The 23,677-nt window shown below is 39.3% G+C and overlaps 2 protein-coding genes across 2 annotated transcripts in view; both read right to left on the bottom strand.

The window, feature by feature from the left end:
• Positions 1-11,323, bottom strand: part of pde6d (phosphodiesterase 6D, cGMP-specific, rod, delta) — a 42,741-nt gene extending 31,418 nt beyond the window's left edge. The window contains exon 1 of the mRNA XM_061978459.1: positions 11,050-11,323. Coding sequence (XP_061834443.1) covers positions 11,050-11,111 — 62 coding nt within the window. The 5' untranslated portion in view covers positions 11,112-11,323. The remainder of the gene's footprint in view (positions 1-11,049) is intronic.
• Positions 11,324-15,371: 4,048 nt separating this feature from the next.
• On the bottom strand, positions 15,372-22,985 carry rpl36 (ribosomal protein L36). Its single transcript, XM_061978642.1, has 4 exons — positions 22,849-22,985; positions 22,286-22,380; positions 18,801-18,935; positions 15,372-15,506 (listed from the first exon to the last, which is right to left on the bottom strand). The coding sequence occupies exons 2-4, from the start codon at positions 22,376-22,378 to the stop codon at positions 15,417-15,419; spliced, it is 318 nt and encodes a 105-aa protein (XP_061834626.1). The 5' UTR covers positions 22,379-22,380; positions 22,849-22,985; the 3' UTR covers positions 15,372-15,416.
• Between the last annotated feature and the right edge of the window lie 692 nt (positions 22,986-23,677).

Here is a 23,677-nt window from a genome sequence, read left to right on the forward strand (position 1 = left end):
TTACTTGAGTACAATTTCTGGCTACTCTACCCACCTCTGGTAATGATACCAAGTCAAGTATTAGAATCTGCAAGTCGCCGATAAGCTTGAGCAGAAGTGAAGTGAATCATATTTATATAGCGCTTTTCTCTAGTGACTCAAAGCCAATATCTAAGTTCCATTTAAAGCAGTGTGGGTGGCACTGGGAGCAGGTGGGTAAAGTGTCTTGCCCAAGGTCACAACAGCAGTCACTAGGATGGCGGAAGCGGGGATTGAACCTGCAACCCTCAAGTTGCTGGCACGGCCGCTCTACCAACCGAGCTATACCGCCCCATAAGTGAGATGCTTGAATGTCCAGGGAGTTTGGGGGTGTTGGAATGGTTCGAATCGGTTGAGAAATGTGGGATATGGAGAGGTTTGTACATTGCCCATTCATTTTTTAATAGGGGGAAATTCCTGGTAATTCCAGGTAATCAGGAATTTTTAAGAACCGGGAAACATGTTTGCTTAAATGTCCAGGGTGAGTGGAGTGTGTGGATGTTGGAACAGTTCAAATCGGATGAGAAATGTGGGATATGCAGTCGATTGTATACTTCCAATTCATTGTCAATGAGGAGAAAATTACCGGAAAATCGCGAATTTGGGGAAACATCGGGTCGGAATCGGGTTTAAAAATGGTACATAATTTTGAAAATTTAGGGCATTGTAGAACTATGAGTATGTCCATTCATTTGAATGAGAATTTCCTGGAAATTGGGGAAAACTGGAAATGTATAAAAAATATTGATACTAGAAGAATAGTCTTGGATGATATGAATGGGTTGGTGTTGGAGTTTTTGAAACTGGTTGAAAAAATGTTGACGTAGTAACAGTTTGAATTGAGAATTCCTGGAATTTCCGGAAAACCGTGAATCTGTAGGAAAAAACATCGGTTGTCCCAACTAAGGGGAATGTTTTGAAGGTGGAATGGTCAAAAACGGTTGAAAAAATGTGGACTGTGAAAAGTTTCCAAGAAAAGAGAAAATAGGGCTTTGGAAAACCGAGAATTCTAGAAATTCCTGGAACGTTTTTGAACTTGGAAAATGGTAATTTGATTGTCCAAGGTGTGTGGATTGTGCGGATTGTGGAACCGTTCGAATCGCTTGAGAAATGTGGCAATTGTGCACTTCCGAAAAACGGCCCATTCATTTTCAATGGGCAAAATGCCACAGAAAAACGGGAATTCTGGGTAATCTAAGATGGGTTTGGGATTTTGATACTTGAATTATTTTGGATGGGATGAAAACTCTGGGTTATAACACACTATGTTAGCCGCATACACCAGCAGCTAAATTAGGGAGCCCTTTAACTCATTATAGCCCATCTCTAATAGGAAGTAGTCTTTGCCATTCATTTAAATGTGCAAGTCTTTCCTTTTGCTGACCCCTACAAAGTATTAATACAATAAGTATTGTACTTATTACACGCCGGCTGATTTGACTGTAAAGTGCATCTTAGTTGCTAGTTTTGATGACTAAATTTGGAAGTGTTGTTTATTGTTTATTGAATGGACCCCCATTAGCTGACGCCAAGGCGACCGTGAGTCTTTGTGGGGTCCATATAGGAGCATACAAAGAATACATACATTACCAAACATTATACAAAATAAAAGTACAACATAAAGCCAGTATTATGCGGGCGGCTGCAATAGGTGGATCTTCAAAGCGGTCTTGAATGACAATTGACTTTGTGAGAGATTCATGTGAGATGGCAAATGGTGTTGAAATCTCCAAGTGCAATGGCTAATGCTACCAAGTAGCAGGTATAGGGCAATGTCAATTAGCATCAAGCTAGCGCAATTTGAAAAGTGGAGCCTTCCTTTTGAGCAATTTCTATCAGGCCTGCTTGCTTTGTTGGCCGATGCCAAGTGTACAACAAAAGTATTGACATACTGCTTAATTTCACCTAGATGGCTACCCGATCCTAGGGAATATGATCAGGACCTATAAAAAGTACCGAATTCGGTACACATTCCTAATTCGGAAACTCTTATCTTGAAAGGGCCATTTGCTATCAGTGCACAAGCTTTATAAGAAATACTTGAAGCATTAATGGCTTCTCCTACTTGTTTTGTTGATGTTCTGGTATCATTATAGTTGGAATGACAGCTGCGTTTATTTAGTAAATAGCATTTAACCACTAAACAAATGAGCTAACGTGCTAACCGGTGCATACTGATCAAGACAACAGTTTGACACTTTTGATACGTTTACATTAATATTCACCTTGTATGTAAACAACATGCTGACATTGAGTTAACAAGTTAAAAATACTGATAGTATTTAGCCTCAGTTATGCGTAGTGATGGGTCCGGCAACACCGATGCATCGGCGCATGCGTCGAGCTCATAGAGCAAAACCCTGTGTCGGTGCACGTACCGCTTTTAGAAAGTCACGTGACCGATCATGAGCTGTTTTGGTCACGTGACCGATACGCGAAATGTGTCGCACTGACGCCTCCTCTGTGCCCTGTGAGCGGCTCTTTTCTACAGCCCGAGAAATAATAACTAAGAAGAGAAATCGTATAAAATGTAATACGTCGGAAAAACTTTTTTTAATTTTTTTTTTATAAAAATGTGTAAAAAAATAAAATTAAAAAAATTCCCAGTCCACAATCATCCACAACACGTTCTCTTAGATTTCCATGTTATGATACATGTTCACATTATTTATTGACTGTATCTAAAAAAGATAAAAATATATTTTTATTTAAATGAAGATATGAAATAATCCTAAATGACTTGGTTTATATTATTGTATATACTAGGGCAGGGGTCATCAACGCGGTGCCCGCGGTCACCAGGTAGCCCGTAAGGACCAGATCAGTCGCCCGCTGGCCTGTTCTAAAAATAGCTCAAAGAGCAGCACTTACCAGTTAGCTGCCTCTATTTTTTTAATTGTATTTATTTACTAGCAAGCTGGTCTCGCTTTGCTCCACATTTTTAATTCTAAAAGAGACAAAACTCAAATATAATTTGAAAATCCAAGAAAATATTTTAAAGACTTGGTCTTCACTTGGAATAAGCGGTAGAAATGGATGGATGGATGGGTCTTCACTTGTTTAAATAAATTCATTTATTTTTTACTTTGCTTCTTATTACTTTTAGAAATACAATTTTAGAGAAAAAAACTTAAAAATTATTTTAGGATTTTTAAACAAATATACCTTTTTACCTTTTAAATTTCTTCCTCTTCTTTCCTGACAATTTAAATCAATGTTCAAGTAAATTTATTTATTTTTTTATTGTAAAGAATAAATATTTTAGCTTCTGTTTTTTCGACGAAGAATATTTGTGAAATATTTCTTTAAACTTACTATGATTAAAATTCAAAAAAAATTATTCTGGCAAATCTAGAAAATCTGTAGAATCAAATTTAAATCTTATTTCAAAGTATTTTTAATTTTTTTTTAATTTTTGTTCTGGAAAATCTAGAAGAAATACTGATTTGTCTTTGTTAGAAATATAGCTTGGTCCAATTTGTTAAATATTCTAACAAAGTGCAGATTGGATTTTAACCAATTTAAAACATGTCATCAAAATTCTAAAATGTATCTTAATCAGGAAAAATTACTAATGATGTTCCATAAATTATTTTTTTTAATTTTTTCAAAAAGATTCAAATAAGCTAGTTTTTCTCTTCTTTTTGTCGGTTGAATTTTGAATTTTAAAGAGTCGAAATTGAAGATAAACTATGTTTCAAAATTTTATTTTAAATTTTTTCGTGTTTTCTCCTCTTTTAAACCGTTCAATTAAGTGTTTTTTTCATCATTTATTCTCTACAAAAAACCTTCCGTAAAAGGAAAACAAAATGTACGACGGAATGACAGACAGAAATACCCATTTTTTTTATATATATATACACATTTATTTATTTAGCTATTCTTGCTTAAATCACACTTACGTGTAACTTACAAATGACAATATATTTATTTATTTAAGTGTGTATCAAACTGGTAGCCCTTGGCATTAATCAGTACCCAAGAAGTAGTTTTTGGTTTCAAAAAGGTTGGTGACCCCTGTACTAGGGCATCAAATCAGTGTCAGTTGAGTCGGTCCATAGGTTGCCTGTAGGGATTTTTAATGTCCAGCAGATGTCAGTATTTAGTGACACAGTATCGACACAGTATCAATAGTTTTGCAATGTGTCGAAACGCTTCATGACGCCTCATCAACCCATCACTAGTTATGCGTACATTGTCAATTATGCAAATGAGATGCTGACATTAACAAGACCCCCACAGATCGGGAGCAGGTCTTTGGGTAACACTGCACAATATGCAGTACCCGGACGTTGCATTGAAAAACGGTGGAAATGTGGCAGTTTTGGCCACTCATACACCCATAAATAGTCCAGTAACTTCCTTCAACATTACGTACTCAGTATACTTATTGAGGTCTACTCAGCGAGGGACTGGTGCTGTCATCTGAAAGACGGTGGAAAGGTGGCTTCCTGACTGCAGGCCACTTTGACAGATGTACGATAACTCATTAATTAATTAACCCTGCAGGCAGGAAGATGGGATGGACCATCTGTGTCATCATCCTCCCGCTTCAGCATAAGGAAATCCCCTTAAAAGGGCCGGATGTTCTCCAAAAAAGGAAAAAAGAAAAAAGGGGAAACAAGGCAACACGTGGTTCTGTGCTCTAGGTGGCGATGTGGGTCTAGGTCTGTGGTCGCTAATCCGCATGCGGATTTTTAGCGCCACTCTAGTGGCTCCCTGGAACTTTTTCAAAAATGTATGAAAAAGGAAAAAGTAAATGTTTTGTTTTAATATGGTTTCTGTAGGAGGACAAACATGACACAAACCTTCCTCACAGTTTATATTAAACATGCTTCACTGATGAGGATTTGGCGAGCAGTTTTGTCCTAATTTCGGCGGTCCACAGTTTGTTTACATGTACAGCTTTCTCCGACGTTGCCACAGAAAGACGTGTTTTACGCCACTTCCTCTTTGTCTCGTTTTGTCCCCCAAACGTTTTATGCTGTGCGTGAATGAACATCGGTGAGCTTTGTTGAGGTTATTGACTTGTTTGAGTGCTAATCAGGCATATTTGGTCACTGCATGACTGCAAGCTAAATCGATGCTAACATGCTATTTAGGCTAGATGTATGTACATCTAGCCTAAATAGGGCGGTATAGCTCGGCCGTGCCAGCAACTTGCGGGTTCCAGGTTCGATCCCCGCTTCCGCCATCCTAGTCACTGCCGCTGTGTCCTTGGGCAAGACACTTTACCCACCTGCTTCCACACTGGTTTAAATGTAACTTAGATATTGGGTTTCACTATGTAAAAGCGCTTTGAGTCACTATTGCATCATTATGCCTCGTTTGGTATATTTAATTTCCTCTACTTATGTCCTCTGTGTATTAAATGTATATTTGCATGTCTCATGACCAGTGTTGGGACTAACGCGTTACTGTAACGCCGCTAGTTTCGGCGGTAACTAGTAATCTAACGCGTTATTTTGTATATTCAGTAACTCAGTTACCGTTACTACATGATGCGTTACTGCGTTATTTTACGTTACTTTTCATGTAGTATCGGCTAGAAACAGAACGTCTGAGTGTGTTTTATTGGAGCGCTGCGTGGAAAAGAAAAGGCGTGCTTTGTGTGGGTGGGGGCGGGGGAGACTACCATACCGCAGTTGAGGAGCGCAGGGGAGACGTTCCTCCAGGGCCTATGTACGTCTTCGGGGCTAACAACCTTCACTTTATCCGGAAGTGGGTCTTTACAGCTGAGGGTGAATGACGAGACCGGCGGTTTGTTGCAACTTTGTGACTTTATTGGACGAAGCCATCCACCAAGCTAGAGCACCTGCACGCACTCACTGTCGCCGCTCCCTCACCTCTCTCGCCCACTCACTCACTGACGTCACTCACCTCATATGCTGTCATATCTTAAAGGGCCACACACACACACACACATACGCTACTCTCATAACAACTAACAAGACATCATGGCGAAGCCAGAAGTCAAGTTTTTTAACATGGAGACATTCTCAATACTTTTCTTTTGTTGAGCACAAAGAAAATAACATTTTAGTTAAATATAAGTTGTGTCTTGGATCAAAGATCCTATCTACTTAAAGTTAAAGTTAAAGTGCCATTATGTTGCAGCTATTTAAAATAGTTTTGTCAATTTGTTCTGGCCTGAAATAAATTGGCCCTTTGAAACATATCTTTGTCTTTGTGTGTTGTATGTAGACCACATTACTTTCTGAGTTCAGTGATGCAAATGCATGTCAAGTTGACCAACGGATTGTATTATTCTCCAGTGCAATAACAGTATTGAAATGAAGGCTAAAAGGGCATTAATGGGAGCCTTAAAAAAAAGGGGGAAAAAATAAGTAACTAAATAGTTACTTTTCACAGTAACGCATTACTTTTTGGTGTAAGTAACTGAGTTAGTAACTGAGTTACTTTTGAAATAAAGTAACTAGTAACTGTAACTAGTTACTGGTTTTCAGTAACTAACCCAACACTGCTCATGACACATTATCTGTATGTAATATTAGCTGCATTTCTCATAGTTGTTTGTGTGCCATGTTGTTCCAGACCACAGCAAACGTTACCCAGCTTGCAAAGATTGTAATGAATCCATCAGAAGAAGACAGCCTGCCATTAACTTTTGTTTCTTAAAATGTCAGTGTTTTGCACGTCAATTCATTCGCACCTTTACTCTTATCTGAAAACAAAAACAATATACAAAAATATGCCTCCAGCCTTGAGGTTATCTAAAATATTCCACATAGTTGTCAGTATATTGCAGCGACACCATGATTGTTCCATAGTTTATATACCAGTGGTCCCCAAACTACGGCCCAGATATGGCCCGCCAGCGTTCAAAATCTGAATTTCAAAATAAAAATTGTTTAATTATTTTTTAAATCTGTCCTTTCTAGCCCATCCATCAACCCATTTTCTACCGCTTGTTACTCTCGGGGTCTCCTAGCCACTCAGTCAAATCACAGAGTCTAAAAATGCTTTCCCCCCCCATCGATAACATGATGTCATCACACTCGCTCAGCAATTGCGCACGAGGAAAATAAAATGGCGAAATCATTGGGGAAACGTAAAATAGACTCAAAAGTGTAGAGTTTTTCAACATCAGTGGACATAAGACTTCTTTTTGTTCAGCGTAAGGAAAAGTAAATGTGTCTAATCTGCAATGAGACATACATATACATACAGCAGGGGTCACCAACCTTTTTGAAACCAAGAGCTACTTCTTGGGTACTGATTAATGCAAAGTAACTAGTAACTATAACTAGTTACTGTTTTTCAGTAACTAACCCAACACTGGCTGTTATCAGAGGTGGGTAGTAACGCGCTACATTTACTCCGTTACATCTACTTGAGTAACTTTTGGGTTAAATTGTACTTCTAAGAGTAGTTTTAATGCAACATACTTTTACTTTTACTTGAGTATATTTATAGAGAAGAAACGCTACTTTTACAACGCTACTTTTATCTACATTCAGCTCGCTACTCGCTACTAATTTTTATCGATCTGTTAATGCACGCTTTGTTTGTTTTGGTCTGTCAGACAGACCTTCATAGTGCCTGCGTTTCAACAAATACAGTCACTGGTGACGTTCACTCCGTTCCACCAATCAGATGCAGTCACTGGTGACGTTGGACCAATCAAACAGAGCCAGGCGGTCACATGACCTGACTTAAACAAGTGGAAAAACGTATTGGGGTGTTGCCATTTAGTGGTCAATTGTACGGAATATGTACTGTACTGTGCAATCTACTAATACAAGTTCCAATCAATCAATCAAAAGTGTGAAGGAAAAAAGAAAATTTTTTATTTCAACCGTACACTCCGTCAAAAGCCTAAAGACTGACTGCACAGTTCCTGTCTTCACAATAAAAGTGCCGCTCCATCGCGCCTGCGCTTTCAAAACAAGAGTCTCCGAAAGCCTGCGCAAACAAGCTAGCAAGCTACGGAGTTTGCCGCCAATGTATTTCTTGTAAAGTGTATAAAAACGAATATGGAAGCTGGACATATAAGATGCCAAAAACCAACCACTTTCATGTGGTATTAGACAGAAAGGAGGAACTTTTTTTCTCCTCCATTTGAAAACGTGGACGTTTGTCATCACTACTGTCTGATTACAATCAATGCAAGTCATCAGAATCAGGTAATACACCAACTTATATTCTTGTCTTCATGAAAGAAAGGAATCTATATGTTAAACATGCATGTATATTCATTAAAACACTATTAACATGTAAACAAAAACGGCAAAAAAAATAAATATAAATTATATACTGTATATATCAATGTATGTATGTATGTGTGTATATATATATATATATATATATATATATATATATATATATATATATATATATATATATATATATATATATATATATATATATATATGTATGTGTGGGAAAAAAAATCACAAGACTATTTCATCTCTACAGGCCTGTTTCATGAGGGGGGGTACCCTGAATCATCAGGAGATTTTAATGGGAGCATTCGCATACCATGGTTTATATAGGGCACAGAGTGGGTGGGTACAGGCTGGCCTAGGGGCGTGGTGATTGGCTCATGTGCTACCTAGGAGGTGTTTCCGTCTGTGGCGGCATGTTGTTACAATTTCGCTGCGCTTGTTGAGGGATGACAGGTCTGGACGGTAAATAATAAACAGTTTCTCTTTCAAGCATAGGTTGCATCTTTTATTACCACTATTGTAAGGTGTGCTGGATGCAAGAATTTGCCATGTTATTGAATATTCAACATTATTGTCTTTGAGGTCCCAAATGTGTTTGCTGAGTTCTGTGGTATTTCGCAGGTTTTTGTTCCTGAAAGAAGCCTTGTGATTGTTCCATCTGGTTTTGAATTCTCCCTCGGTTAATCCTACATATGTGTCGAATGTGTTAATGTCCTTGCGTATTACCTTAGATTGGTAGACAACTGATGTTTGTAAGCACCCCCCGTTGAGAGGGCAATCAGGTTTCTTTCGACAGTTACATCCTTTGTTGGTTTTGGAGTCGCTCTGTCTGGGGGTCGACGGCTCATTTGCAATTGTTTTGTTGTGGTTTGAGATGATTTGTCGTATATACCACAACAAAACAATTGCAAATGAGCCGTCGACCCCCAGACAGAGCGACTCCAAAACCAACAAAGGATGTAACTGTCGAAAGAAACCTGATTTCCCTCTCAAGGGGGGGTGCTTACAAACATCAGTTGTCTACCAATCTAAGGTAATACGCAAGGACATTAACACATCCGACACATATGTAGGATTAACCGAGGGAGAATTCAAAACCAGATGGAACAATCACAAGGCTTCTTTCAGGAACCAAAACCTGCGAAATACCACAGAACTCAGCAAACACATTTGGGACCTCAAAGACAATAATGTTGAATATTCAATAACATGGCAAATTCTTGCATCCAGCACACCTTACAATAGTGGTAATAAAAGATGCAACCTATGCTTGAAAGAGAAACTGTTTATTATTTACCGTCCAGACCCGTCATCCCTCAACAAGCGCAGCGAAATTGTATCAGCATGCCGCCACAGACGGAAACACCTCCTAGGTAACACATGAGCCAATTACCACGCCCCTAGGCCAGCCTGTACCCACCCACTCTGTGCCCTATATAAACCATGGTATGCGAATGCTCCCATTAAAATCTCCTGATGATTGAGGGTACCCCCCCTCATGAAACAGGCCTGTAGAGATGAAATAGTCTTGTGATTTTTTTCCCACACATACATATATACATATATATATATATATATATATATATATAAATCACCAAAATGATTCCTGAGCGCGGCCACCGCTGCTGCTCACTGCTCCCCTCACCTCCCAGGGGGTGAACAAGGGTGATGGGTCAAATGCAGAGAATAATTTCGCCACACCTAGTGTGTGTGACAATCATTGGTACTTTTACTTTAACTTTATACATACATACATACATACATATATCTACATCCTGAAAATATGCAAACAAAACTGTTTAGATAATTGATACTTCAAACTTGCATAAATAAATATTAAGGAATATAACATAACTTGGCTTCTGAGAGTTTCAAAATGTAATGAATACAATGCTAAAGTTGTTGATAAACAAGCAATTATTTTAATAATTAAATATAGTCATTTTAAATGAATTATTATGATAATTTAAAATAAATTATTTTAAATATGTTTATTTTAATGTATAACTCTATGGCTGGATGTAATAAGGAGTCAGGAAAAAAAATACAAATAAAAATACAATTCATTTTGATGTTTTTAGCAAAATATAGTAAACATTTAGTTTTTTGTTTTTTTTAATTAATAAATATATTTCTTTTTAGGTAAGATAAACATAATAATACAATTTATCTCTAGTCTGGATGATTTAGTTCTTGTCACCCTGTTGTCCTCCCGTCGTGAAAAAAGGCTGTCCTCACAAAAGTTCGCATGGAGCTGGAGGGGGGCTGAAAATCGGGAGATTTTCGGGAGAATATTTGTCCCGGGAGGCGGTAAATTTCGGGAGTCTCACGGAAAATTCGGGAGGGTTGGCAAGTATGTCGACACTACATATCAAAACTTGCTGACTGGGAACTTTTTGGATATTGAATATTGCGTCGTCACGACATTAGGACAGTCGGACGCATCCAGACGCGGCAAGTGCAAGAAGGTGGCGGGTCGTTATGGTGACGTCACGCATGTCTACACAGCTGGGACAGACAGGCTCGCTGTCACACGCAGACAACACAAGTCCAAGTCACCTAGAGAGACGTCACCATCACCATCACCATGACTTAGCACTTAGCAGCGGCTCAGATGTGAGCCTCGCTGGACTTGGTCAGAGAAGATAGATAGATAGATATCATCGACACAGACACGGACATGTCTCCTGCATGTCCTGCTGCTAAGACGACGAGCCGCCAGGTTAGCCACCTATGCTAACGCCCGTGTAGCACACGCTAACCTGCTCAAGCTGGCCACACGGGAAGGTGCTACGTTGAAGACAAAGGTGGTAGGGTCACTTGGAAGTCACGTAAAGGATACAGTTTGAAGCCCTTCATTATCTCCTTGGCCCGGTCCTCGTCTGAAGACATGTCTCCACTCATCCTCCTCCCGAACAGCTGCTTAGCTCCCGCAATTAGCCGCTAGCTCGAGTGAAAAGCAGCCTGAATGTTGATTGAAGCGCTCGCAGTTCCGCTAAAAAAAACCAAAAAAAAAAAAGAGCCGTAACAAAGTGTATTTGTGAGCGAGCTGCTCCCCAGCAAGCAGCCTCTGAGAGCGGGCAAAGAGTTCAGAGTGCAAGCTAGCGCTGATCCGATAATGCAATCAGCTAAATATAGCTAGCAAGGCGGCTGAGTGACAGCTCGCCCAGCCAACCAGAGGCGGCGATGAATTGACCGCAGCCAATCACAGGAGAGGATGCAGAAACACGGGCGTGGTTTGAAAAGAGTGGAGACGCGTCACCCGGGGCAACGCGACACGCACACGCGCACTATTAGTAAGGCTGTAAAAGTAAAACACGCTTTTGACTAGATTGGAAATTACAGTACAAAGTAAGATTTTGATTGATTAAACTTTTATTAGTAGATTACATATTCCGTACAATTGACCACTAAATGGTAACACACCAATACGTTTTTACACTTGTTTAATGGTACAAATATATACTATCATCATAATACAGCATACTTGCCAACCCTCCCGAATTTTCCCGAAATTCAGCGCCTCTCCCGAAAACCTCCCGGGACAAATATTCTCCCGAAAATCTCCCGATTTTCAGCCGGAGCTGGAAGCCACGCCCCCTCCAGCTCCATGCGGACCTGAGTGAGGACAACAGGGTGACAAGAACTAAATCATCCAGACTAGAGATACATTGAATTATTATGTTTATCTTACCTAAAAATACATATATTTATTAATTAAAATTAAAAAAAACATTTTTACTATATTTTGCTAAAAACACCCAAATTAATGGTATTTTATTTGTATTTTTTTCTGACTCCTTATTACGTCCAGCCTTAGAATTATACATTAAAATAAACATATTTGAAATAATTAATTTTAAATGATCATAATAATTCATCTAAAATGACCATATTTAATTATTAAAATAATTGCTTGTTTATCAACAACTTTAGCATTTTATTCATTACATTTTGAAACTCTCAGAAGCCAAGTTATGTTACATTCCTTAATATTTATTTATGCAAGTTTGAAGTATCAATTATCCAAACACAGTTTTGTTTGCAAATTTTCAGGATGTAGATATGTGTATATATATATATATATATATATATATATATATATATATATATATATATATACCGTATTTTCCGCACTATAAGGCGCACCTAAAAACCTCTTAATTTTCTCAAAAGCTGACAGTGCGCCCTATAATCCGGTGCACCTTATATATGGACCAATATTGAGCCACAACAGGTCTCGCAACTACGGGATGCATAACGTAACCTCAGCCTCTACTGTAGCTTCTATTCCATACGCCTTATAATGCGGTGCGCCTTATATATGAACAAAGTTTTAAAATAGGCCATTCATTGAAGGTGCGCCTTATAATCCGGTGCGCCTTATAGTGCGGAAAATACGGTATGTATGAAATACTTGACTTGGTGAATTCTAGCTGTCAATATACTCCTCCCCTCTTAACCACGCCCCTGCCCCAACCTCCCGAAATCGGAGGTCCCAAGGTTGGCAAGTATGTAATACAGTCATCACACAAGTTACTCATCAGAGTATATACATTGAATTATTTACATTATTTACAATCCGGGGTGTGGGATGAGGAGGGTTTGGTTGATATCAGCACTTCAGTCATCAACAATTGCATCATCAGAGAAATGGACATTGAAACAGTGTAGGTGTGACTTGGTAGGATATGTACAGCGAGCAGAGAACATAGTGAGTTCAGAAAGCATAAGAACAAGTATATACATTTGATTATTTACATTTGATTATTAACAGTTCGGGGAGGGTGTTAGTTTAGGGTTGTAGCTGCCTGGAGGTGTACTTTTATTGCGGTTTTGAAGGAGGATAGAGATGCCCTTTCTTTTACACCTGTTGGGAGTGCATTCCATATTGATGTGGCATAGAAGGAGAATGAGTTAAGACCTTTGTTAGATGGGAATCTGGGTTTAACGTGGTTAGTGGAGCTCCCCCTGGTGTTGTGGTTATGGCGGTCAGGAAGTAGTTTGACATGTACTTCGGTATCAGGGAGGTGTAGCGGATTTTATAGACCAGGCTCAGTGCAAGTTGTTTTACTCTGTCCTCCACCCTGAGCCAGCCCACTTTGGAGAAGTGGGTAGGAGTGAGGTGTGATCTGGGGTGGAGGTCTAGAAGTAATCTGACTAGCCTGTTCTGGGATGTTTGGAGTTTAGATTTGAGGGTTTTGGAGGTGCTAGGGTACCAGGAGGTGCATGCGTAATGGAAAAAGGGTTGAATGAGAGTTCCCGCTAGAATCCTCATGGTGCTTTTGTTGACCAGAGAGGAGCTTCTATAGAGAAATCTCGTTCGTTGGTTGACTTTTTTGATGACCTTGGTTGCCATTTTATCACAGGAAAGATTAGCCTCTAGAATGGAACCTAGATAGGTGACCTCATCTTTCCTGGTGATAACAATGTCACCCACTTTTTTAGTGAAGTCACTGACTTGTGTGTGGGACCCAAACAGGATGGATTCCATTTTACCCAAGTGTTAGGATAGCTTGTTGTCAGCGAGCCAGGTGCAAGTTCTACAGAGTTCAGCACTGAGGATTTTCTCCACCTGTGACTTGTCCTTGTCTGATACCAGCAGGGCCGAGTCATCCGCAAACAAGAACAATTCACAGTCACATGCTGATGACAAGTCCTTTATGTATATTAGGAACAGTAAAGGCCCTAATATTCTGCCTTGGGGGACTCCACAGCTCACTGAGAGGGGGGGGGCACACGGTGCCGTTCACCTCTACCACCTGTTCCCTCCCCTCCAAGTAAGATTGCATCCAGCTCGATGAGGTTTTGTCAAATCTGATTGCTCTGAGCTTATCCAACAGCACAACGTGGTTAACGGTGTCAAAGGCCTTCTGAAGATCCAGCATGACCATGCCGCAGTATTTGCACGCATCCACCTCATGTTTGATGTGGTCGCTCAGATAGAGAAGGCATGTGTCAATGGAGTGGTTAGTTCTAATTGCTTTGTTGATGTCGGGAACGTGGTTGGTCGTGATCACAATATGCAGACGACAGCGGGAGGCAGGGTGCAGGTAAAAAGGTGTCTAATGCTTAAACAAAAAATAAACAAAAGGCAAGTGCCGCTAAGTAAAGGCATTGAAGCTTGGGGAAGGCGATGCAAAATGTAGCTAAAGCTGAACTGGCTGCAAAGTAAACAAAAACAGAATGCTGGACGACAGCAAAGACTTACAGTGTTTGGAGCAGCAGACGCTGTCCACAAAGTACATTTGTACAAGACATGACAATTAACAAAATAGGAGCACAAGACAAGAACTAAAACACACACCAAATAAGTCAGTGTGTGATGTGACAGGTGGTGACAGTACACCTACTTTGAGACAAGAGCTATATTGATGCATGCTTGGTTATGATTTAAATTCATATCCAACAAGTGCGAGAATGACTTTTTACTGTCAATATCGGCTGCTGAATTTCATTTTTTAATGTTTTCTGCTGGTGGTGTGCCTCGAGATTTTTTTCATTGACAAAAATGTGCCTTGGCTCAGAAAAGGTTGAAAAACACTTGTATAGAGGGTCTATTGTTGACCTGTTAATGAATTTCTCTTTAAGCTTTCATCACTTTTTCCAAATGAACAATCAATGCCAACTCCTTTGAGTAACAAATATTGTGTCAAATACATAGAAAAGCTGGTTGTCAGTTTGAGCCTGTTGATATTTTATTTATATGAGAAGACATGCAAATGGACAGCACAGTGGAGGGGGGTTAGTGCGCCTGGCTCACAATACGAAGGTCCTGGGTTCGATCCTGCGCTTGGGATCTTTGTGTGGAGTTTGCATGTTCTCCCCGTGACTGTGTGGGTTCCCTTCGGCTTACTCCCACCTCCAAAGACATGCACCTGGGGATACGTTGATTGGCAACACTTAAATGGCCGAATGTCTGTTTATCTGTGTTGGCCCTGTGATGAGGTGGTGACTTGTCCAGGGTGTACCCCGCCTTCCGCCCGAATGCAGTTGCGATAGGCTCCAGCACCCCCCGCGACCCCGAATGGGACAAGCGGTAGAAAATGGATGGATGGACATGCAAATGAAAGTATTACTTTGCTCAGAATTTCACATCAATACTTAAAACTGTCTTTAATGTTTTAAATAGAGTAACACACCCCTCCAAAAACACACAAATGGTGGCAGTTTTGTGGTGGAACATTAGAACATTTATTAGAAGACAAATTATTCCTTCTTTGCGGCAGCTTTCCTCATGGCAGCCAGCACGTTGCTCAGTTCCTCTCTCTTTCTCTTGGCACGGATGTGGGTGCCAATCTGCAGAAGAAACAGATTGGCTTAAAAAAAACAAAACCGGTCTCTTCTTTAGAAATAATGGCTAGTTTGGGTAGATTAGGTTGCACAATTTGGAAAGCAAGAACTATTTTCTTAAAGAAAAAGTGTAAGTCACACACAAACTGAAACGTTTCGAGGTCTTACTTTAACAAGTTCAATAATGACTTGATTCCTTCTACTTTAAGGGAAGTGAGCACACTTTAATGAACATTTCTATGAAGTGATGCCACACAAACCCTGAACCAACATTTCCTACAACTGGGTGCATTTCTACACCATATTTTACCTTTGAATTTATTCTCTTCTACCAACCTCTTAAGGCTATTTTTGTGTGCCATGTAAGTGCCACAGAAGTTTAAGTTGTTTTCAGTAGACAATTGACTAAGAATATTATCATTGAAAATGTCATGTCAATTTCTATAACATGCATGCAAATAACTGAAAACATTTCCCATTAGGCAACTTTATCTGTAGCCACACAACTTCAGGTAATATACTTTCGGTGTTGGAACCGCAGTTTACAATCCGCCACGTTAATATATTTTCTCGCTGGCTACGAATAAATACTCTAGTACAGGGGTCACCAACCTTTTTGAAACCAAGAGCTACTTCTTGGGTACTGATTAATGTGAAGGGCTACCAGTTTGATACACACTTAAATAAATTGCCAGAAATAGCCAATTTGCTCAATTTACCTTTAACTCTGTTATTATCTGAGGTGGGTAGAGTAGCCAGAAATTGTACTCAAGTAAGAGTACTGTTACTTTAGAAATGTATTACTCAAGTAAAAGTAAGGAGTAGTCACCCAAATATTTACTTGAGTAAAAGTAAAAAGTATGTTGTGAAAAAACTACTCAAGTACCGAGTAACTGATGAGTAACCTATACACACACACACATACATACATATATATATATACACACATATATATATATATACATACATTGATATATACTGTATATAATTTATATTTATTTATTTTGCCGTTTTTGTTTACATGTTAAAGGTGTTTTAATGAATATACATGCATGTTTAACACATATAGATTCTTTTCTTTCATGAAGACAAGAATATAAGTTGGTGTATTACCTGATTCTGATGACTTGCATTGATTGTAATCAGACAGCAGTGCTTAACGTCCACGTTTTCAAATGCAGGAGAAAAAAAGTTCCTCCTTTCTGTCTAATACCACATAAGTGGTTGGTTTTTGGTATCTTATTTGTCCAGCTTCCATATTCGTTTTTATACACTTTACAAGAAATACATTGGTGGCAAACTCCGTCGCTTGCTAGCTTGTTTGCGCTGGCTTTCGGAGACTCTTATTTTGAAAGCGCAGGCGCGATGGAGCGGTACTTTTATTGTGAAGACAGGAACTGTGCAGTCAGTCTTTAGGCTTTTGACGGAGTGTACGGTTAAATAAAAAATTGTCTTTTTTCCTTCACACTTTTGATTGATTGAAACTTTTATTAGTAGATTGCACAGTACAGTACATATTCCGTACGATTGACCACTAAATGGTAACACCCGAATACGTTTTTCAACTTGTTTAAGTCAGGTCATGTGACCACCTGGCTCTGTTTGATTGGTCCAACGTCACCAGTGACTGCATCTGATTGGTGGAACGGAGTGAACGTCACCAGTGACTTTATTTGTTGAAACACAGGCACTATGAAGGTCTGTCTGACAGACCAAAACAAACAAAGCGTACATTAACAGATCGATAAAAATTAGTAGCGAGTAGCGAGCTGAATGTAGATAAAAGTAGCGGAGTAAAAGTAGCGGAGTAAAAGTAGCGGAGTAAAAGTAGCGTTTCTTCTCTATAAATATACTCAGGTAAAAGTAAAAGTATGTTGCATTAAAACTACTCTTAGAAGTACAATTTATCCCAAAAGTTACTCAAGTAGATGTAACGGAGTAAATGTAGCGCATTACTACCCACCTCTGGTTGTTATTATTAATAACTAATGATATTTATCTTTGTGGAAACACTGATCATCTTAATGATTTCTCACAATAAATATATATATAGAAACAGATAAATATCAATATGCAACACTTTTTTATATTCTCTTTAAGTGCACATTTTTCAAATTGCACATTTTCAAATGATGACTTCTAAGACAGTCTTGTGAAATCACAATATCCCATTTTAACTAGCAAGCCACTAACATTTTTTAACAAATCATGAATGACTTTGCACCATGTTTGTACCAATAATAACTCATGTCAAATACAAAAGTCAACTCTCAAATGTTGAAATAAATCATGTCACACTTTGAACTGGACACCAAATCTGTTATCTGTTTCTTTGTCAGTTAAGTTAAAGTTAAAGTCCCAATGATTGTCACACACACACTAGGTGTGGTGAAATTTGTCCTCTGCATTTGACCCATCCCCTTGATCACCTCCTGGGAGGTGAGGGGAGCAGTGGGCAGCAGCGGTGCTGCGCCCGGGAATCATTTTTGGTGATTTAACCCCCAATTCCAAGCCTTGATGCTGAGTGCCAAGCAGGGACGTAATGGGTCCCATTTTTATAGTCTTTGGTATGACTCGGCCGGGGTTTGAACTCACAACCTACCCATCTCAGGGCGGACACTCTAACCACTAGGCCACTGAGTAGGTGAAGACCAAGTCTTTAAAATATTTCCTTGGATTTTCAAATTCTATTTGAGTTTTGTCTCTTAGAATTAAAAATGTCGAGCAAAGCGAGACCAGCTTGCTAGTAAATAAATAAAATTAAAAAAATAGAGGCAGCTCACTGGTAAGTGCTGCTATTTGAGCTATTTTTAGAACAGGCCTGCGGGCGACTCATCTGGTCCTTACGGGCTCCCTGGTGCCCGCGGGCACCGCGTTGGTGACCCCTGCTCTAGAACTACATCTGGTTCAGAACAGTTTATTGTAATCATCCAAATACGATTAGCAGCAAAGTGGCTTGGAGGCGACAAGATAGCTAGATGATTAGTTAACTAGCGAGCTGTTTCTCAGTGCGGTGTTTAAGCAAGAGGAACAGCAAGTACCTGCGACTAAGGCGTGCGTTCAGGAAATGTTTAAATCATATTTTTATTGATAGTTTTTTTTTTAAGCGAAAATGAATGTTTAAAAACACAGATTTCTGCGTATACTTGACATGCCCAAACTTAAAAAATGCTGGATTTTATGATGTCTGAAGTTTTTTGCTGGAGCAGATTTGTTTCCACTAAAAAACGGAATATTTATTTCAAAGTGAGTATGTTCTTTACACCTCTACTTCAAATAAGGAGAGCAATAGAAACTCACTCTTTTCTTGATGAACTTGAGAGCTCTCTTGTCCTTGGAAACTTTCAACAGCTCCATGGCTCGCTTCTCGTATGGAGCAAAGCCGCACACCTCACGGATCATGTCTCGAACAAACTTGCTGTGCTTGGTCAGACGCTGCAAACACAATCAAGTGCAGTGAGGGTAACATCGATATTCTTCAAAAAAACAACAGTTAACGTTGAGTCCAGGGTAGGACTGGGCGATATACGCGATATATCGCGGGTTTGTCTCTGTGCGATATAGAAAATGACTATATCGTGATATCAAGTATACGTTCTCACGCAGTTGCTTTTGGCTGCGGGCATTACACTACAGGCTCTCCTCTTTCCAGTCTCTCCTTCTCACAGACAGACAAGCGCACCTTCTTACACACGCATACCTGCCAACTTTTGAAATCAGAAAAACCTAGTAGCCAGGGTCCAAGGGCCGCAGGCCCCGGTAGGTCCAGGACAAAGTCCTGGTGGGGGGTTCACTTCGCCCCCCGAAGCAAAATGATTATTAGCATTCAGACAGGTTAAAATGTTGCTAAAACCATCACTTTTCTATCAGTCACAGTGACTTTTCAGAACAAAAATATTACAGCAAAAATCATATGGGTTGATTGACATGTTTATTCTGTAAGCTAACTTCAATAGTTTGAAATTATTTTGACAGTTAATGCCAGTTATCCTGTCAACCTTTCACAAGACTTCAATTTGTTCATTGAAAGTATAAACACTTTTTACAGTAAACAAGTGGTAAAACAGTACTAAACAATTCCATTAAAAAACAATTGGTGTCATTATTAACTTTCTGTCCAAGCTTGTATAATCTACTGCCTTGTTCAATTGTATAAAATATTCTGTGCCTAAAATTCACATTTCTATCACAATTATCATACTGTAAACATGGTAAGCTAACTTCATTAAAATTAATAGTCCTGTCAATAGCATGGAATTACAATTCAAATGTAGTTTTTTTGTAAGCCTTTCAAAAGAATTCAAAATATGAAAAATTAATGAAAACTAATTGAAGCCATCAGACACTTGAAAAGTGGCACATCACATCTCTAATGTAATCATTTGAACTTTTCAACAGTAATAGCACTGCAAAAATATTAAGAACATACTTCTGTATTTTGGTAGTTATGCTGTCAACATTTAGCAAGATTTCTTCAACTTGGACTTGAAAGCATAAATAGTATAAACACTTTTAACAGTATAACAGTACTAAACAATTCCAATAGATAACATTGGTGTCATTACCTTTTTGTGGCTAAAATCCGAAAAACGTTGAAAGTTTTCCACTTGTATCGCTAGCAACGGCATTAGACTTGTGTTTTTTTGTCCCAACGTGGTCTTTTACATCGCTAATTCCTCCGTGTCCGATCGAAAAATCTTGTCTGCACAAGGTGCAATTCGCGTAGTTTTCACCCTTTTTGGAACGGATAATTATTCCCGGATAGGCTTTTGAATATTCTTCACGGAATGACTGCAGTTTTCTTTTCGGTTTAAGACTCGTTTGCCATTTTTCTCCGGCTGATTCCATGATCGTTCGCTCGTTTGGAAACAATGGCAACTGCTTGGCAGCGGTGCTATAAATAGCCTCGCTCATGGCATCCGGAATGGCTCGATAGGAAGTTACGGGAAGCAGTGTCGATTGTCATTGTTGTTACGCGATTTCGTGAATAAAACTTAAAAAAAAAAAAAAAATTAATTAATGAAAAACCGTATTTTTTATCACTGCAACCGTAACCCGGAATAGGTTGATGAAAACCGTACTAATTACGGGAAAACCGGAGTAGTTGGCAGGTATGCACACGTCACATACGTCTACGCCCTCCCCGAGCAGAGAGGTAGCAGCATGGCTAACGTTAGCTGTGCTGCTAGCGGAGTGGTGCGAGTGCGAATACAAGAGAAAGAAGGTGCGAATCTGGTAACAAATGGAATAATTAATTCCCCCAAAAAACAGCAGGGGGTCCATCGTCTGGTGGTGGTTTGGCTTCAAGTAAGATGTCGAACTGACAACCGTAATTTGTCATGTGTGGGGCAAAAGCGTTGCTAAAAAAAGTAGCATTACTGCTGTAACAAACAGTTCAGGGTATCCCAAGTTACCAGAGGAGTTTTGTCCCTCCAGAGTTGTTGCCGTAGGGTGTGTGTGGTTGTGGAAGGAGGTGTGATGTTGACATTAAAGAAGCGGTGGCTACCGAACCTGCTTTAATGTCTCCCGTTTATTATTTTATTAGATAAGTACAGTGTATAGGCGAACCCAGGACACTCGGCTACACTGCCAATATGTAGCATCATTTGAAAAGTCACCCGCTAGACAATGAAGAGTGCTTACTCCGCACGTTAATATCTCCGTTTGGTGCCACACGTCCACACCATTGCCGAGGCAAACATTTCCAGATCAACACCGTATGAAAAAAATTGTGATTTTTGTAGTTGTGATTTCCTTCTCTGCATGAAAGCTTAAAAGTAGCATATATTAATGCAGTATGAAGAAGAATGTTTTAATGTAGACACATAGAATCCATCATACTGCTGTGATTATATGCATCAAGTGTTCATTCAAGGCTAAGGCAAAATATCGAGATATATATCGTGTATCGCGATATGGCCTTAAAATATCGCAATATTAAAAAAAGGCAATATCGCCCAGACCTAGTCCAGGGTAGGATTTAGCATTTTAAATATTTTTCACTTTACCTAAAACATTTTTTATCTGGCTTTGGTTATGGTCCTTTTTGCTCCCAGTACAACCGCAGCATGTGACACTGTATTTTATTTTAGCATGTGTATAAACAAATTTGGCTAAAACCACTCAAAAACCTAAAATAAAACCACACAGGGATTTTAATCTTAAAATATTTTTGCATTTCACTGTAAAAATGTCTTAACGTGTGTAATGAACCCTTCTGGTAATGTAGAATGCAAGTATAAAAAGTATATTTCAAACATTTCTAAAGCCACGTTGTGCTTCTCAGCATCAGTTGGCCACTTGGCAGTAGTGTTGGCCAAGTTATATGAAGGGATGTAACGGTATCAAAATCTCAGTGTATGATATTACCATGGTAATATTACGATATCATTGTGGTATATACAGTACAGACCAAAAGTTTGGACACCTCATTTCAACGCATTTTCTTTATTTTCATGACTATTTACATTGTAGATTGTCACTCTGTGAAGTGAAATCCATTTCAAGTGACCTCTTGAAGCTCATGGAGAGAATGCCAAGAGTGTGCAAAGCAGTAATCAGAGCAAAGGGTGGCTATTTTGAAGAAACTAGAATATAAAACATGTTTTAAGTTATTTCACCTTTTTTTGTTAAGTACATAACTCCACGTGTTCATTCATAGTTTAGGTGTACCCCGCCTTCCGCCCGAATGCAGCTGAAAGGCTCCAGCACCCCCCCCCCCCCCCCCCCCCCGCGACCTCAAAAGGGACAAGCGGTAGAAAATGGATGGATGGATGGGAACTTACCCCACGTCGGCGGCCGTGTTTGGGAGCAGTTACGTTCTTGGTGACTTGGTGGCCTTTATTCAGGCCAATGGACATTGGGTAGCGAATAGCCATGTCTGCAAAAAGGACCAAAACACAATCAGCACGATTCCAAAAGAACGTGATCAGCAGTCGTTAAATAAAGCAAAGAGGCGTGCGTTCTACTACTGACGTTTCCGAGACATATTAGTCGGCAATGTAAACACAAGTAGTCAGCCAAACACTCTACATGGCTGATACCGACAGCTAGCGTGGTGTACGTGGCGGTTATCCGTAAAATATATTAAACTCAAGTGCAAAAGACTTTAGAACGGCTCAGTCAAATGTGTGGTGCGGTTTTAAAAGGAAAAGCAAAAGCTATTGCAGTGGCTAAGTCTAGCACCCGTGATATGTAGGACACATCATTTATATCGGCACAATATTCCAACATAAGTGCGGAGCGGAGCGAGCAGAATGTTTCACTATCATTTGGAAAAGTATAACTTAGCGGATGGCCAAGATTGTGCGCGGGTTCATGTTGGGGGTCTCTGGCTGTGAATTCGTACCTGCTGTCTGTAATGGCGGTGAAGCCGGAAGGACTGCTGGTCACACGAGGCGGGCGACTGGCGGTTTTGGCCCGGAAGAGGTTAGAAAATGAGTGGAGCATCAGTGGAACAGCGCCCCTACTGGACTGGCGGAGGACTCTTTCTCCAATACTTAGACTAGTGGTTCTTAACCTTGTTGGAGGTACTGAACCACACCAGTTTCGTATGCGCTTTCACCGAACCCTTCTTTAGTGAAAAATTAAATGTTTTTTTTCTTAATTTAATCTTAATTTATAAATATAAATCATGAAATGATGTTATTATATTAAATACATACTAATAAATATATATTTTACAAACAGAACGTTACAGGAATGTACACATGATCCCATGTTTACATCTCATTGTGCAAAATGTGAATGTTTTAGTGGGAACTAAATGCGATATCGGAAAGGGGTACAAATTATTTCCAAAGCAGGACCCCCACCCAGACACACAATACTAGTGCACAGCTCATGAAAAACAATATGTTGTGTTACTGTCATTGTAAGTGAACCAAAACACTTATTTTAGAAAATAATCCCATGGAAATGACTGTTGTCATTTGATTATAATAATAAAACATCCCTCCATCCAAGTAACAAAATATTTTACGATGAGGTTTATACCTGCTAAATTAACAAAATGTTGTAGCTGGCTTATATGTCATCATGCTAAAATGCTAACTGTAACTGTCAAGGAAACCTGCTAAATTAGCACAAAAAAAGCTAAAGCTAAATAATATCTCGCATGCTAAAATGCTAACAATAACATGTGCCATGTACCAAAATATATTACTCTGAGGTGTGTA

This window comes from Nerophis lumbriciformis, linkage group LG18 (assembly GCF_033978685.3).
Source record: "Nerophis lumbriciformis linkage group LG18, RoL_Nlum_v2.1, whole genome shotgun sequence".
Classification (NCBI taxonomy): domain Eukaryota; kingdom Metazoa; phylum Chordata; class Actinopteri; order Syngnathiformes; family Syngnathidae; genus Nerophis; species Nerophis lumbriciformis.